At 40.7% G+C, this 17,832-nt stretch overlaps 3 protein-coding genes across 3 annotated transcripts in view; 2 read left to right on the top strand and 1 right to left on the bottom strand.

Annotated features, from left to right (window-relative positions):
- Positions 1-17,513, bottom strand: part of LOC122406782 (uncharacterized) — a 45,044-nt gene extending 27,531 nt beyond the window's left edge. Inside the window, exon 1 of the mRNA XM_043412484.1 lies at positions 16,643-17,513. The gene's annotated coding sequence lies outside the window, so the exon portion shown is untranslated. The remainder of the gene's footprint in view (positions 1-16,642) is intronic.
- LOC122407340 (uncharacterized) lies at positions 11,141-13,242 on the top strand. The gene is made up of 5 exons (XM_043413496.1): positions 11,141-11,465; positions 11,579-11,828; positions 11,926-12,124; positions 12,718-12,895; positions 13,162-13,242. Exons 1-5 carry the CDS (start codon positions 11,349-11,351, stop codon positions 13,240-13,242), a joined length of 825 nt encoding a protein of 274 aa, XP_043269431.1. The 5' UTR covers positions 11,141-11,348.
- On the top strand, positions 13,176-15,162 carry LOC122406788 (uncharacterized). Its single transcript, XM_043412493.1, has 4 exons — positions 13,176-13,983; positions 14,064-14,146; positions 14,208-14,434; positions 14,513-15,162. The coding sequence occupies exons 1-4, from the start codon at positions 13,302-13,304 to the stop codon at positions 15,063-15,065; spliced, it is 1,545 nt and encodes a 514-aa protein (XP_043268428.1). The 5' UTR covers positions 13,176-13,301; the 3' UTR covers positions 15,066-15,162.
- Positions 17,514-17,832: the final 319 nt, after the last annotated feature.

Genomic DNA, 17,832 nt, shown 5'->3' with positions numbered 1-17,832 from the left:
GAGAGAGAGAGAGAGAGAGAGAGAGAGAGAGAGAGTTACACAATTAAACGAAGAACTAGAGAGAATGACCGATCTCGCGAGGTTCTCCGTTGTGCACAGGGTGTCCGGAGGGTCGTGCATTTTTTTCTGTCATTTTCGACTCAATTTATCGACGAAGAATTCAAAGTGGTGGCGATTTTTCAAAATAGAAACTCCAACGATCTCACTCGCGGGGAAAATAAATTATTCATTCGAAATCGAGCAATAAAGAGGTTACGAATGAGTGGTGAACGGTGTTTTTTTGACTGTTTAGGTCACGAAGAATTCCCCGGGAGGAATAAAATTATTTTTGGTCCCACTTTTGATATCGGACACGCGAATTGTTGAACCTTCCCTCGTTTCTTCTTTTTCTTCTCAACCGACGATTCAAGGCTAAGATAAAGTGGGGCTTTGCGTCACCAAAGCCGAGGTGGTTGGCCGATTCCTCGTTTTTTCTTCAATCTTTCTTCGCGAATACCGTTTAAAATGTATTTTTCTGTTAGTGATCGCGTTTCCCTTTTATTCGTCGCGGTACTCGCAATGTTGTGAGACAATTGGGCCCCGGAAATGAGGAAGTGTTTTCAGCGTTCCTCAGCCTGGCCACAGAGGTCACTTTTTCCGCCTGATTCTTGAGCTTCACGGTCGAACTTGCCGGAGAAAAAGATGAAAAAAAACATTCTTTTCAACGTTACAGCGCGCGCGCCACTGACAGTCGACCGTTACCGCAAAATTGATCCGGATGACGAACAATGCGGAACTGTTTCCCGAGGTCAGAGTTCCAGTTCAATGAAAATGGAGGAGGAAAAAAGGTAAAAAAACGTCCGCTCGTCCATCTATTTTCGGTCGATTACCACAAGATCGTGGAATATTTCAAATTCAGTTAATCGAGACAGCGTCGTCGCGCGCTTTGCCAACCAATTATCTTGGACGAGATCGAATGAGATTTCGGCGAATCACTTTTCCAATTCCGATTGCAAAGCGAAAAGTCCACTTCGAGAGAATTTCGACGAGTCTCTCGAGCGGATCGTTGATATTCGAATGGAAAAGCTCTGCGGTGCGTCAAGAATCAAGAGTCCTGAAAAGGCTGATCGACATTTGAACGCGACAATATTTATTTTTGGCTGGAAGTTCATCCATAAATTTGCAAATTTAAATAGAGAACTTTTTATTTAGCACGAGTTCGGTTATCCACGCGGAGAGAGATGTTCGAGGGTAAAAACGTGGAAAAAATGTTGACGAACGAGGGTGGTTTGACAGGGAATCGAGTGCACCGCGAATATCGAAACTCTCGCTGGCTCGGATGCGAGAAAAAAGAGACAGCGGAGGGAGGAGAAACGATTATTATCGTCGCGAGACCGCGACAGGGAACGTTTCAATGGGTTCGGCAGACACATCCGGGCGTCCGAACACGAGTCGGAGAGTGTTTTTTTCTCTTGCAACGCACAGAGTCCGCTGGTCAGATGTACGTGCGCGCAAAGCGCCCGGACAGTTCTAGCAAGTGGAAAATTATTCTTGACCTTGTACTCCGGGAGTAGGATTGGCAAAAAATCATTCGAATCGGAATAATCCGAGTGGGTATAGCGTGCATGAGATCGGTATGGAGAAGCTCGGGGATTGGCAGACAGCGATTCACCACTCGCTCAAACGACATTTAGTGCGTCGTAAAACTCAAACTTTGTTTGACGCTCTTTCGTCAATCGCGACTGGAGAAACGATTAAACTCTGGCTGAGTGCAACGAGAAAAAAGCAATATCTATTGTAATGAGCGGAAAAAAACGAGGCAAAAACTCCTCGATGAAGTTTGTTAGGAGTCTGACCTCTAAAACTTCGCACAACGAATAAAACGAACTTCCGGCTTTTTTAGACCAACGAAAACGGAGAATTCTTGCGACAATTCACTCGAAATAACGAGCAATTACTTCCGAAACTTGGATAGAAAGTGAAAAAGAATTTTCGAATTCTCGAGTTCAACGACAACGAAATTCGTACGATTCTCTTGGAAATCGAGCAATCCTCATTCATTTTCGAGCCTTTTTTTGACAGAATAACAACCATCCTCTTTACGCCTCTACTCGAAAACAACTCTGCTTCGAAAATCTTAAGGAGGAATATCAGCTTGAGAAAAGTGGTGATAGCTTATAATAATATAATAATGAAACTTTTATAATACCTTTTTGGATATATTTTCTACAGCCTCTCCAATTTTTAATCCATCTCATTCAGCCATTTTTTAGTAAATCATTTCCAAACTTCGAATATTTAACACCTGCTACGCATAGGAAATAACTCCACAGACCCCATCTTTTCGTACTCAAAAACAAATAAAAAATGGTGATAGTTTAGAAAAAAGTACTATTCCACCGTTTCAACTCTAAAGAACACGTGTGCAAAATTTGAGGCCATTTTTTTATATATCACATAAATTCTACCCAAAAATGAGGTATTTTTGGGGGTTAATCCCGTATAAATAAAGCAAACAGGGTTTACATAAGCTAGATAATTTAGATAAATACAATGAAATTCGTATTTACATAAGCTCACTTTACGTGAAGCTGATGTTCCTCCTTAAATTCGTAACGACTTAACGTCCACACTCGTGTATAATCCACAATCTTCAATATCTCTACCCACGATGAGATGTGTTCTGAAATCATCATGAGTAGAGATATTCGGGATTAAATATCTCACCGGAGTAGATATGTTAAGGAGGGTAGACGTTCTCTACGCAGATCCGCGGTTATTAAGGAGCGGAGTTGTTATCGAGAATGGCTGCCGATGGGGTTGTTAATTAGCAGCTATTTATGACTATACTCATCACAGCTCTACTCGATAACAACTCCGCTCTTTAAGCATCGATTTAGAGGAGAACCGTTGAATAAATTTACTGAGAGTAGAATTTTTGACTTGCTGCAACGTGACTCGACTCTTAAAATCTACTCGATAAAATTTCCACGCTCAAGATTTATATTTTATGCATGAATAACGTCTCTACTCTTTAAGGAGGGTGGATCGCGACGATACAATGTTGCCATGCTAAAGCATGTTAAAAATATCAAGAATTTCAAAATGATAAGAATTTCATGAAATTTGGTAAATGTATATTGTTTAAAAATATATGAGAGAATATAAATCTTTTTAGATTTTTCTACCACATAGCTCTCGAGTATAAGCATAGAGTTTACATAAATGCAGTTAAACATCTCCCCCATAAGAGCTTCGATTTAACGATTTAACGCTCAATTATTCGATAACCATGTGGTAAAAAAATTGTATTCGTATACTTGATGCCAAAGAATGTTATCACCAAATTTGATCAAATTCTCATTATTTTCATTTCGTGATCCACCCTCCTTAACGTGTCTGGGCGGATCATACAGATGATTAATTAAAAACGTAAGAGGAAACATTGCGTTGTATTTATTTTGGAAATCTGAGAGTAGGGCTGCTTGAAGCAGCGTTGTTTTTGGGTAGAGCCTCAAAGAGGACGGTTCTTATTCTGCCGTTTTGTTTATAGAATATCCTACCTGCATGTAGAAAAATGAAAATCACGTTCTCCCATGGAGGAGGCGGTGCAGCACCAGGAACAATCGATCGATACGGAAGCATGTACCGGGTGCGGCAAAAGTCGCGTTGCGCATATTCCCCGGTCGAGAGAAAGAGCTCGAAATTGTGAGAAAAAATGATCCTCGTTGCCTGGCTCATTCATGAGCTCCGCTGCTGCCTCGTTCCCTTGGACTTTTAACTCCCACTTTGAATTTCTACGGCGCGTGAATCATAATTTATTCAGCATTGACCGCGGTTGACCAGAGAAGAAGACGACAGCAGAGGATTTTTGGCCGGAGAAAATCCTACTCCGGGCAAACGAGTCCTGGAAGCCGCGGGGAAACATTGAGGACGACCGATATGCAGTTGATGGCGAAACGCGCTCGTATCCCACATGGAGCAACTGGGGCGCGCAACGCTTGACGCGCGAGCGAGGCACATCGAACAGAAGGGGAGACGAGCCGAGTATCGGAAGGGCTTTGGCTGCTGCGGAGACTTCGATGTACCGTGCAAGGGGAGGGTTGCGAGGCAGGATTTTAAACTCGCAATTTCGGGTGCGGGAGAGGGTTGCTCTTTGTGCAGAAGGCGGTCCACGCTGTCGGGAAGGACTGCGCTGCGCGGCCTTAAAAATATATGCGCGGTTGTATAGGCAGGAGGCCGCGCGCGGAGACTTCCATAAAGGAGGAATTTTCGTTGGAAAGAGAACAGAGCAGCAAAGAGAATGGAAATCTGGTCTGGCCTCGGAGCATAGACGAGCGTATCGACCTTTTTTTTCATCATCCTTGCAACTCTCGTCGATAAACCGAGCGAGCATTTTGCATACATTCCATAAGGCATCGGAAAATGCTTTCTGCACGAAGCGTTGGAAAAAAATTGATACGAGCCTCAAACAGATTGGCTGGAACGACGCTGAAGTTGGAGTCCAACGATAAATGATGTGAAAAACCCTCCAATAATTCCAGCAATTCTCGAATTCCGGTCCCTGCCGAATTTGCAATTCTTGGCTTTTCAAGCCGCACCGAAACCTCGTGAAATAAACGGATTGCTAAATCACAAATGTTTTTTCCTCCATTTCGTTGGACTCCAACCCCGGAAACCTCGTGGCCTGGAATCGCATAGAATTTTCGTCGAAAATCGCCTTCCTCGCGGAATTCCCGCGGTCGAGCTTTCGAGAAACAAAATAATGGCGACGCGAAGTAACTGTGATGCGAATATTTCGAGTGTTGAGAGAAATTTCGAGCTCTCGTAGCTCGTGACTAGTGTTTGCGCAGCGAATTATCGCCAATGAGCGAGCAATTATTTGCTTTATTGTTTCGAGATAATCTCCCGCTCCTCCTCGTTTATCTGCCCGCGCGTCTCTATTTCGTTTTTTCTTCCCTTTCCCCTCGGGCGCGTTAACGCCTACTCGGATAATCCCGCGTTATTTTTCGCTCTCTCCTTTCCCTCGTTTCCTAGAAAATCTAGCTTCTACCACGCGCGCCCACTGCGATAGCATTTTTTGAGCCACCCTCCTTCGAGCTCGAACTCCATCGGATGAAGTTTTTATAACCGATCCAGAGAGGCTCTTGGGAATCACATTGCTCACTTCGAAATCCATCGGACAAAGAATCGGCGGAGAAAAAACGGAGTATCAGTATCGTCGAGACTGTGGATTCCCTCACTTTTCTCGCGCCTCCTTTATATGACGCTGAAGTTTCCAACGTTGGAGTCCAACGAAATGATCGAAAAAAACTCTCCAATAATTCCAGTGATTCTCCTATTTTGTTCCCTGCCAAATTTCCGATTCGTAGTTTTTCAAACTGCACCAACGATTCGTGAAATAAAAAATTGGTGAATTACACACGTTTTTTTCGTTCATTTCGTTGGACTCCAACGTTGGAAACTTCAGCGTCGTTCCTTTATAATATTTCTTTTTCGTATACAAACGCAGCAAAACTCGACACTCGAGCACTTAGATTATTGAGAGTGGCACTGTTGCTCCTTTCTCGCGCGTATGCGAGATCACACGCACGTGTTTACACACCTCGGACCGTATTCTCGGGTGGAGGTAAGCACGAACTTGAGAAGGAGCACAAAAGTCGATCTCCTCGCGTATGCACTAATCGGAGAACTGCCTGCCAACGATAAAGAGCTGTGCAACCGCCGAGATAATCTGCTCTCACATTCTCCAACGTAATTGATTATCGCGAAAGCCAGAAATCAATTATGCAGAGTGAGAAAAAAAATCGTTGTGACAAGTAAATGTCTGGTTGATATTTTTGTTGCTTCTTCTCTTCGGGAATAGTTTCCCATTTATCGGAATCACTCAATTTTTGTTTATAAGAATTAACTAAACGAAGCCAAATTTTCTGTTCGAAGAACTCGAAAAATTTGTTTATTTCTACTTGATTCACGTACACTTTCATCATGTATTTATTTGAATATGAAGCACTGGATTATCCAAACGGTTTCGTTGGGAATGATAAATATTTTGTACATCGAATCATACTGGTCGGTTCAATACAACCCGAAATTTGTTCAAGTGTATTATTATATTAGCCAACACACGATTTGATGACGCTGAAGTTTCCAACGTTGGAGTCCAACGAAATGATGGAAAAAAACTCTCCAATAATTCCAGTAATTCTCCGATTTTGTTCCCTGCCAAATTTGCGATTCGTAGTTTTTCAGGCTGCACTAACGATTCGTGAGATAAAAAATTGGCGAATCACAAACGTTTTTTTCGTTCGTTTCGTTGGACTCCAACGTTGGAAACTTCAGCGTCGTACGATTTGTGCAAAATAACAAATAATTTCGATCGTCGGATTTTTTCTTCGTGTAGCTTAACCAAATCTTATCGATGGCGAACCACATCAATTGTCCATACAAATGTCTACCTCGAAAGAAAAGTTCAGTATGTTTTGTATCATTTTGTTGATTCAGCTGAAGGTTTTCTCACCACGACACAATCCACGGAGATTCGATGTACAATTATTTTTTTAGCAAGAATATATGACGTTGGAGTGACCCAAATATTGTCACACAACCCTTAAGGAGGGTGGCTCGCGACGATGCAATGTTGCCATGCCAAAGCATGTTAAAAATATGAAGAATTTCAAAATGAAAAGAATTTCATAAAATTTGGTAAATGTATTCTTTAAAAATATATAAGAGAATATGAATTTTTTAAGGTTTTTCTGCCACATAGCTCTCGAGTAATTGAACGCTAAAGTTCACGTGTATAAGCATAGAGATTAAATCTCGTGCATGAGAACTTCGATTTAATGCTCAATTATTCGATAACCATGTGGTAAAAAAATTAAACTGTATTTGTGCACTTGATGCCAAAAAATGTTATGACCAAATTTTATAAAATTCTGATTATTTTGATTTCGTTATGCACCCTCCTTAATTTCGTCAATCCAAATGGTAACAAATGAAACTGTTGGATCCACCAATTTCTTATCGAGCTAATGGAATTTTGGTCGACCGAAGGGAATCTTTTCATGTCTCGTATTAACTGGCACAAGGCCTGAGCATTATAATCGTTGGATTTTTGGACAAGTTTGAAAATGCTCGATGCCGCAAAGGCGCTAAACAGTGTCAAGGGCACGAAGATTGAAAAAAAGAGGCAAAATATTCGATTATTAAAACGTTGACGCAGGGAATGGGCGCAGGGAATTTGAGCCCGAGAGTGTTAAGCGGCGACACGCGTGGTAGAGATGATGATGAATTAGTCATTTGACACCGAGGTCAATGTGCCAAGATGACTCTTCGTTTCTCGAGATGGAAAAACTGTGACGGTTCGGCTGCGATTCTTCACCGTTTCACGGTCAAGTGTCTTTCTCTTTCTCGCCTCCGTCACGAGTGTAGGAAGGAACACGATGTTTGGCGGTCCGATTAACGGATCGGAGTTAACGAGGAACTGAATGAAAAAAAAAATAAGAAACTTCGCGGAACCGAAATCGACGAGGAAGAATTTTGATAACGACGGCGCGCAACACGAGCCGAGATCGCGCTTCCGCCTCCGATTTCTTCACTCGCGATTCTCCCATTTTTCACATTCGGAATTTCTCGATCGAGAAACCCCTTGACTCTGTGACTTTATACCGGCGCGACAAAAAGGTAAATGAAAAAGTGTCGCGATTTGTTGATGAATTATCAAATTTATTGAGTTCGAGTGCGCGCGAGTTTATTTTTATATCGCGAGCAGCGATCTTGACCGATACCGCGTCGTTGCCGATCGATAATAAAGTCCGCGATGAAAAAAAACCGCCCCGAGAGTCCGGAGCTTCCGGACGTCCTCGGAAAAACCTGTTCGATTATGGCAGCGGTGAAAAAAGCGGAGGGAAGAGAATCGCGGGAGCAAGATTGTAACGAAAATGGAGTAATCGCGCCAAGATTTAGTAACAAGTGCGGAGCTGCCTTTCGATCGTGACTCACAATCAGTCAAAAGTGTATTTTCACCGGGCAGTCATTTCCTCGGAGAAAGTCGCTGCTCTCGGCGTAGAAATGAGTCAATAGTGCGACTCTAGATAAAGAAAAAACACATTTCGAGCGCATAAGACGAGGGATCGTTGTGAGGAGAGCGGACAAATCGAGGATTAAGCAACGCAAGATCAGGGAGCACGCGATACGCACTGACGAAACGATTAACGGATTGAACAGTGGCGAATTACGCCATCGGTAACGTTGCAAATGAAACAATATTTTTTCTCCTCGATTCTTACACTTCGAGAAAGCCGTGAAACTCAAATTCGTCGAATATTTTCTTTCGTAATCGCTGTCAAAGAAACGCTGCAACGCGGACAAAATTCGCCTCCATATTTTCCACCAATGTTAACAAGCTCCACTTTTTTTCTGCTCATTTATCGAGGATATCACACGCGCCGCGTATGCACCGCTGATGCATTATTGATTCCACTATCTTGTCGCATTTATTCACATTTATCCTAGCTAAATTAATATGCGTGTAAAAACTCTGAGTTACGATGAAATATTGATGAGAAATCGTTTCACGTATTTATACAATCCGCTTTGCTTATCCGCTTTGCTAATAACATGTGTTGCAGCAAATGCACATTAATGCGATATCGCTCTCGTGTCCTGATCTAGGCTAAATGTCGCGAGCAACAACCACATCTGGCCGGGTCATCGCGTTATCTATTTTCGACTAGTCTGAAAGCTCTCTCTCCCTCCTTTTCTATGGCTTCCTCTGTCCCCGTCGCTCTGTCTCTTTCTCATTCTATTTTCGTTCTATTTCTCGTGTACTTTATAAGATTTCTCCAATTTTTTATGATTTTGTAATTCATTGTTTGCCGAGGCGAATGAAGAATCGTGAGTGTCGTGACTCTCGTTGCATTCGCCTCTGTGAATAACCTTTTCATTCCGAATTTTTTTTCTCGTCATTTCGGGTTAATCATTTTGTTTTGGTAGCGTAGTTAAAGCGCTTACTTTGTCTTCTGTGGAGGATCGTGCCGTTCTCGTGTTTCGTAATTTGACATCACTCCGTGTTTTTTGCGTTTTTGGATAATTTTCGTCTGCGCTAAGATCGTACGATAATTACGATATTCGTCTGGTTACGTATTTCGTGCTTTTATTTTTGTCCAGCATTATTCAGTGCTGCTGCTTCGAGCGTTGCTTCGTCGGTGTGCTCCGTTTTCCATTGGACCATATTTTGGGTTTTTCGCTCTGAATTTTAGTGTATCGTTTCTCAACTGGAACGCTCGGTTTTGTCAATAATGTTAATTTTAGATTCGTTTTAACATAAGGCCTTGTATATGCACTTGCAGGGCGAAAAACGTGGTTTTCCTCATATTTTTTTCGACAAGAAAATAAATGTTTCATTCGTACACGTGTTCGTGTACAATTTTTTCCATCGAAAAATTTCTCAAAACGGCGCGACTCCAGCTGCATTCCAGTAGCACCGTTTTTTTGAGCAGTCGCGGTGGACTAACTAAAAAGCTATTACTCCGATCCACACCAAATTCGGTTCATTTATTAATTATAATAATAGCTTGGGCCTGGACGGAGGATTTGTAAAAATTTTGATTTAAAAACGGCGAAATTTTTAACGAAAAATTCATTTTTCGAGGCGCTCAATTTTCAGTTTTTTTCTTACAATTTTTTATCCAAGAAAATACGAAATCCTTCGTCCAGGCCGAAGCTATTGTAATGAATATATGATCCAAATTTGGTATCGATCGGATCAATAATTTTTTAGCGATCGTGTCCATGGAAAAGGTATTTTAAAAAAAAGACGACTACTCCAAGAATATCTATAATAAAAAAATTGTCGATTTTTCCGTCCATTCATCAGTCTATGTCAGGCCTTGAATTCTGAGCTTTCGGCAACCGGAAAAGTCGATAGTCTCAAAAGAAACGATCCCGATCGCAGCATCCTCTTAGTTATTGCCCGCGCGCATTTCTGTGCCACGAACTTACGACTTTAGTTCAGTAATTCATCGATGAATGTGCTCGAGGAAAAGTGAATGAGAAAATAAATAAATAGGCACAAATCCACGTCGACGAAGCGGGATAAACGTGGCGTGGAAGGTCGAAAATGGTTGAAATAACAATAAGTGGAAAGTGGGAGTGTCCCCGTTAGCGTTCAACTCTGAATGGGAATAATTGTTTTTTCCCCCGTCTTATTTCCGATCCTTAATCCTCGCGGGTCTTTCTCCTGCTCGAATCCTTCCGAAGCGTTATTTGCTCGTCTCGATCGATACGAGACGTTACCTCGTCGCGGTTATTATTTAATCCTGCGCGGCGAGTCTCTTCGGCGGGTTGAATATCTGAGCAACTTTTATTATCGGAATGTGTCGAGCTCTGGCGTGAATCGAACGGGGTGGAATCCAGGTGGGTGGTTTTCGCACGAGATAATGAGCACGAAAACGTAACCGGTGAATTGCGAGAGAGTTTTTTCTTTCTCGCGGCGAAATTCGAGCTCGAAAAGATTTATGAAAATGTTGGAATGTTAGTGGCGAGGAGAAACGCGCAAATTTTAATTGCATGCATTTACAATGAGACTGTAAACGCAGCGAGTATTTTCGAAGCCTCATTCGCTTTAAACCGTCCAACGAAAAATGCATGTTTACACTATTTTCGTAAGGTCAACGCACCCTCGGCTCTTTCATGGACGACGATGCGACTGATTATTACGATTAATCGTCGAATATTTGAGGTTATTTTTCCGAGGCCAAAACGCGAATATTCCAGGAGTTTGACGGTGAAAAATAAACAAAAATCCATCAATTTTAGTTCGATCGAACGTTTTTCGAATCGATCAAATTCGAAGCGAGCTGTCGAAGCGATTTTAAATTTATTCATTATTATCCCTCGTTAATGATTTATGAAAAAAGTCGCATCGAACGAAATTGAGTAAACAGAGGAGCCAGCAAAAACATTTTCGAGTCAATTATTCCGATTTATTTATCGTTCCTCGTCCCATCGATCCTTAAGGAAGCTCGGTCGCGTAGGGCCGGGTTCTGTGGGTGCATGAGCAGGGCACCCCCCTTTTTTTCAAATACGCATATTTGTAATACCACAATGCATTATAAAACCATTATTAATCATTTAAAACAGTAATAATCAGTCACACATCAATAAAAAAAGAACAGAAAAAAAGGTGCAATTTAATGATACGATCCTGCTCACAAAAAAGTGGCAACGTCGCAATTTGCTATCTCATTCTGTCAGCAGATTTTCTTGTTACATTGAAAACTCCGAGTTGGTGGTCGTCGCATGGTTTTTATTGTGCAAAAAAAATTGTTTCTGAGCGTTCTTCGAAAAACTAAAAGAATTACAAAATGCCGTACAACGCGCGGGCTGTTGTTGGTAAAAAAAAAGGAAAATTCGTGAAAGAGAAAGTGAAACGAGCAATAGAAGCTGTTAAAAACAATCTATATCGACACACCGAGAACAAGGTTTGCTATTATCATAAAAAATATTATTATTGTCAGAAAAAAGTACTTGACAGAGAGAAGATGCTTCAATATATTAAATAAAAATAAAGGATATTATCGGAAAAATTTTTCAGTACGATGATTCTGTCAAATCTAACCTCGAAGGACGCAGAATTGTCGAATTGAAAACGCTGGGACTGCAGTTGTGGTGTCAATATTGTGACCTGGCATTATCTTTGAGGGATGTCACGGATGAACAACGATGTGGATTTGCAAGTGTGTTAAGAGTTGCTTGCAACCATTGTGGAAAAATAATTATGGTTCACACGAATATACGAAATTCCCAGACAAAATGTCACGATGTAAATTTGAAAGCAGCAATAGGTATTTGAATTAAATATATTCTAATAACATTTTGATAAAATAACATTGGACGATATAAAAGTAACGTTAGAAATGGTTTGAATTGTTTCTGTTGCAGCAATCATTGATTCTGGTATAGGCGAGAGCCAAATGAACACTATCTGCTCAGCAATGAACATACCAAGTGTTTCTGCAAAGCTGCTGAAACGGAGCGAGAGGATTGTGGGTTCTTCAATAGAAACAGTTGCTAAAGAAAGCTGCAAGAATAGCATTAAGCTTGAAAAACAACTATCGGTTGATAGGGATCAGGTTCAGAAGTAAGTTTGAAGATTTATATTTTCAGTAATTATAAAATCTGTTTCATTTGAGAGATTTTTAGAGTTTGGAGTTTCTTATTTATGGTTCGAATCTTTTTTTCAAGTTCAAAAAATGAATTCATTATTTCATCTTAGTTATTGATAATGAAATTCGATCAATCGTCTGCGATTATTTTGAAAATGGATAGCCGTATGCACTTTAAATTTTTTTATGTATACAATTATAACATTTTGTTATATATACAATCATGAGATTTTTTTATATACACAATTATACAATTTTTTAAAATTAGAAAATATACAATAATTATTTTTTTCTTAATTAAGGTTATTTTTTGCGCATTCTCGATGCATTTTTTTTTTTTTTAATTAAAAAATTATCCGTTATTGTATGGATTGATAAAATGTTGTTTATGATCATACAATAAGCGTTATTTATACAGTATTATTGATAAAGTTCTACGATTAATTCTACTGCTTACCGCCACACTCAATTTTATTATGTATCTGTACTTGAATTGATTTTTTAATAAATACATTGCAGACACGCATTTTTATGTATGTCGAAATTATGTTCGAGTTTTTATTCACAGTAATGAAAGTGCCGATCCGATTCCAACAAAACCCGAAAGTTCCGAATCCATTTCCGACACGATAGAAAATCGTTCCCCTGAAAAGTCTCCTGAAACTAATATAATAGCTTCTATTGATACGGGATGGCAGAAGAGAGGCACCGGTCATGCGTACAACAGTAATTCTGGTCTCTGTGATGTTTATCCAAACTCCTCGAGCCATAAATGCAGCAATAATTTTTTTCTAATAATTAATTATATATCCTACAGGTCATAGTTCACTAATCGGTTATCACTCGGGTAAAATATTGTCCTATTCTACGCGCAACAAGAAATGTAGGCTTTGTGAAGCAGGACAGAAGAAAGAAGACCATCAATGCAGGTGCAACTTCTCTGGGTCTGCGAAAGCTATGGAGCCTGATATGGCTGTGGAACTAGTCAACAGAAATGATCTTCTTAAAACAGAAGGGACCAGAATATCAGTTCTCATTGGCGATGACGATTCGTGCACTATTGCAGCAGTTCGTAGAGAAGCTGGAGGACTGATAGAGAAATGGTCTGATTTTAACCACGCGCATAAAGCATTCAAAAATGCTTTGTACCGAATGAAGCTGCAGCCTAATTTGATAAAATATTTTTCGAATTGTTTTTCTTGTGCGGTTAAACAAAATGAAAAAAATCCCAGAGGTGTAGAGGCGGCACTGAAGAACGTAGTACCTCATGCGTTTGGTAACCATAGTAATTGTGGTGAATGGTGCGATTACAAGCTCATGGGAGAAGATTATGTACACAAGTATCTTCCACGGGGGCAGCCTCTGTCCGACACAAACCTCAAAGAATCCGTTTCGAAATTATTTGATCGTTTTGCTGCCAATGCCGATAAGCTTGCACCTTGCGCATCAAGTCAAGCAAATGAAAGTTTTAACAGTCTTGTTGCTAACAAACACCCGAAATCAAAATTCTACGCGGGATCAGAATCTTTCGATTATAGGGTTGCAGCTGCAGTAGCTCAAAAAAATATTGGAACTAAATATGTCCTTGAAGTTAATAAGTTAATGGATTTATCACCGGGCAAAGAAACGCATAAATATCGGGAATCCAAAGATAGAAAGAGGGAGACCCAAGCCAAATACAGAAAATCGGTGGAATTCAAAAGGAAAAGGCTTTTCGCTACAAAAAAAAGATCTGCAAAAACTATGGCAATATCACAGCGAGAAGGAATTACGTACCAAACGGAAAGTGGATTCAGCAATGTATCAGACATTTTACATGATTCGTACATCAGCGGTAAGCAATTTATAAATTATCGATGAAAAGATTAATAACCGCAATATCGCCAGAATTGAAATATTTTTTTTTTCATCAAGAAAACGTTGATTTCGAAAGGTGCTCTATCGTTGTATTTGATTTGGAAACTACTGGATTGCACAAAACAGCTGAAATATGCCAGGTAAAAATTAATGATCATTTTGCCATAACAAAGTATGAATTATTTATGTATATTTTTATAGATTGCTGCATGTACCAAGGAAGCTTCATTCGATTCATATATCATACCGTCAAAAGGTATGTCACCTGGATCCACTCAAGTTACTGGGTTGCGAGTTTTGAATGGGGAAATGTATTTGGAAAATACTAAATTGGATACTGTACCAGCAAAGACTGCGTTTACCAATTTTTTAAATTTTCTACAATCTCAAGACCAACCGCTTATTCTTGTAGCACACAACGCTTTTAGGTGATTATTGTTTCAATATGATTCATGAATTTATCATAATGCGATATATGTGTTCATGAATCTTATTTTCGTTGGCAGATTCGATGCACCGAGGATTCTGCAGTTGGCGGCAGATTTGGGCTTGAAGGACGAATTTTGTTCAAGAGTAAAAGGATTTGCTGATACGTTACATATTTTTAAAGAAAAACTTCCAGATCGGAAGCTTAGAAAACAGAAATTTTCTCAGGAAGCACTTGCTACAGACTTCATTCACCCCAGTCAAATACAAGAAGCACACAATGCGATCAACGACGTGCAAATACTCCAAACATTAATAGATAATATTGGTGTTGAAAAATCGCTAATTGATAAACACACGCGAAGTGTTCCTTGTATTTTAAAAGCGGGCACAACTGCAAAAATAACTGCAAGCAATAAAGCTTCCTTGCACAAGTTTACCGATATTTCCGAACATATGAAAATGAAAATATCAAAAGCCGGCATCGACGAAGCTTTGCTCAAAAAAGCTTTTAAAACTGGATGTGACGAAGGTGTACGAATTTTATTAGCAGAAGATGTCGGAGGTAGACCAAGAGTGACAAAAAATAAAAAGATTATAGAGAAAATAATTCAACAACTGAAAATTACTTGATTTCATACAGTCCACGATATTTTACTCCACGATCTATTACGAATTTTTTCTGGTCTCATTACCTGTGATGTATAACATAATTTATTATTGTTGGAAAATAAATACATAAATTGTGTTAATCGTTGAAACTTGTCGTTTTTATACAATTGATTCGTTTTTTTAACCTCTTTATGTACGCGTATACCCACGCCCGGACGTGCATGTGTTTTTCACAAATTCCAGGTTAGGCAGTCGACGCTTCAAATGTCGCGCATGCGCTTCAGCGCTATGCTGAACATCTGATTTCTGCGACGTTGCGGAATCGTCTCACCGTCACGAAACGTCCCAGAACATCGAGTTTGTAGACATTTCAACATTCAATATCTATTTAGATAGGTCGATAACCTCAAACTTTTTTGATATATTCTGAATCCTTACAATTTGGAGAACAATACTCTATTTTTTTGTTTATTTCTGTTGCGCGAGTGCATATATATCCCTTAGAACACGCGTTTTGAGAGTAACTCTTCCATAAGACCAATGTTAAAAATCCTAACTTCCACTATTTTTTTCGTTCTTAAATGGTCGATGACCTCATCTGAAATTTCGCACATATCTTTATTGATAATCTAACTATGAGATATTAAAAAATTATTTTTTTCTGCTGCGCAGGCATTCGCGACCGAGCCTCCTTAAAATTATTTTCGAAAGATTTTCCTGGACAGGGGCTAAAGAAAAATTCGCAAAAGTTCTAACGTACCAAAATATACGTGAGCGAGATGCAAAATAAAGCGAGGGAATAACGGGAGGGGGCGAGCCACGGGGTAATAACACCGAGTGCATGCCCCAGCAGAGTCTGGCGTTTTACGATCGAGTGCGGACGCCCTCGATTCGTTGGCACGCGCACTCTTGAATATGCATGAATACGAAAATGCAGGGAGACGCTTGAATAAAATCAATTTAAAGGGAGCACAGAAGTGTCTTTCGAAATCCATCTGTTTCCGTCACTCTCTCTCTCGTTCTTTCTCCACGCCCTCGATCATCGATCGTAATGACAAAGAAACTTGTGAAATAGTCACAAATTTCGTTGAAAAATAATAACGCGATAACGAGGAGAAGAATCGTCGAATGTCCGATAATGGATTAGCAAGCGTGACATCCGGCGATAAAAATTATGTTACGAATCGTCGTGTTTGTCGAACAATAATGTTTCCAACGTAAACACTGACACAATACAATTAACAGATGACATGACCCCGAGGAAATATCGGTCGAGAGTATTGGAATAAAATAAAATAAAATATGAAATAAGTTCGAAAAGTGTCTATTGTCGTTGCTAATATTGGTACGATTGCTTTAGTGTAGTTTTGAGATAAAATCATTTTTCGAGCTCACCCGATCGCTTATTTATTTCTGTCAAAAGAGCAGATGCCAAAACGCTGTTTGGGTCGACGAACAACAGTATTTTGGCTGACTTTCTCGGCTGAGGGTTCACAATTCGTGCAGTGAAATTCAAGTTCACAAAAAAGTTTGTGAAAACAATAAAAACATTGAGAGCAAAAGAAAAGATACGAAAAAAACATAACAAGATCGCTCACCGAAGTTGAAGTATATCCGGAATGATCGGTGCACGTTTTCACTCAGCTGTTGCAACAATAACGTGCGGGACGACAGGCACGAGAGCGAGAAAGAGAGAGAGAGAAAAAAAGAAATGGTGGCTGGCAGTGGTCGGCGAAAATTTTTCGTTGAATCTTTCCCGACTGGCTCAACAGGCTCTCGTAGAGGCTCTCGCGGGGACAAAGCCTTCTCTCTCTTCGCGAAGATCCCTCTTCGCTTCCCTGCGTATCCCGCGTCTGGAGGACCCCCGAAAAAAGGAATACGGGAAAAAGCACAGTAGGAAATCTGCGACCTCTGTCCTGTTTCTTCTTCCGTTATACTGCTCGGCCGAGAGGAAATATTCTCGCTCGATGTAGACACTCGAGGAACTTGAGACTGTTAAGTTTTCTCCCAAAAATGTCCACCGTTGTCACTCGCGTAGAATGAAAAACGACGAATCGAACGGTAAATTAGCGCGAAATAAGTGCACAATCGACTTGGTTTGAGGAGCTAAAAATCTCCGGGCGATACTCGAAGCGTGAAAAAACGTACACGAGAAACGTCGACGTCTAACGAAGCTCCTTTTCGTCCTCTTTCATTATCTACCGGACGCGAAACTCTCACGAAACTCGAGGATCTTTTCTTCGACCAAAAATAACGAACTTTCAAAGCGATTTTCTGTGATTTTATGTCGTCTGGTGATGTGCTGCCTATAACGCGTGCGGCAAACTGCAGCGAACCGAACGACGGCAACGCGCGCTTTAGCTACAAGCGAAAAGACTCGCGCGAGCGCTCTCTTTGCTGTTCGAGCGTACGTGCGTACTGTAGCGCGTCGTTGGACGGACTGAGAGACTCGGACTCGAGCGGAGCGGCTCGAAGAGAATGTTCGAGCCTCGCGCGAGCGTATAGTGGTTTAAACACAGTACTCTCGCACACCGTCGTCGTTCCCTGAGCGCAGCGCGCGGTTGCCTCTTTTCTCAATCTCTTTTCTCCCTCGCACCTTCGCTTTCCCCCTGCCTTCGCCCCCCGCACGTGGTGCATTTTGTACTCGCTTGCCTCGGTCTCTCACTCTTCTCCGGGGGACCCCCATACGAAATACACACATAATAAATACATACTCGACAAACGTGCGATTTCGAGTCGTAAGAAACGCGAAATAAAAATCGTCGCGGCAAGCAGGAAAATTAAATTA

Source organism: Venturia canescens, chromosome 2, assembly GCF_019457755.1.
Source record: "Venturia canescens isolate UGA chromosome 2, ASM1945775v1, whole genome shotgun sequence".
NCBI classification, from domain to species: domain Eukaryota; kingdom Metazoa; phylum Arthropoda; class Insecta; order Hymenoptera; family Ichneumonidae; genus Venturia; species Venturia canescens.
Note: the sequence above shows the minus strand (reverse complement) of the source record. Positions and strands in the feature narration are given on the sequence as shown.

What these genes read in the sequence shown, in the direction of transcription:
- LOC122406788 (XM_043412493.1), top strand. Translation starts at nt 13,302, where the DNA reads ATGAAGCTGCAGCCTAATTTGATAAAATATTTTTCGAATTGTTTTTCT. An exon ending in ACATGATTCGTACATCAGCG is followed by an intron (nt 13,984 to 14,063) that starts GTAAGCAATTTA and finishes TTTTTCATCAAG; the next exon opens with AAAACGTTGATTTCGAAAGG. An exon ending in GTAGCACACAACGCTTTTAG is followed by an intron (nt 14,435 to 14,512) that starts GTGATTATTGTT and finishes TTTCGTTGGCAG; the next exon opens with ATTCGATGCACCGAGGATTC.
- LOC122407340 (XM_043413496.1), top strand. Translation starts at nt 11,349, where the DNA reads ATGCCGTACAACGCGCGGGCTGTTGTTGGTAAAAAAAAAGGAAAATTC. An exon ending in ATCGACACACCGAGAACAAG is followed by an intron (nt 11,466 to 11,578) that starts GTTTGCTATTAT and finishes AAAATTTTTCAG; the next exon opens with TACGATGATTCTGTCAAATC. An exon ending in GATAGGGATCAGGTTCAGAA is followed by an intron (nt 12,125 to 12,717) that starts GTAAGTTTGAAG and finishes TTTTATTCACAG; the next exon opens with TAATGAAAGTGCCGATCCGA.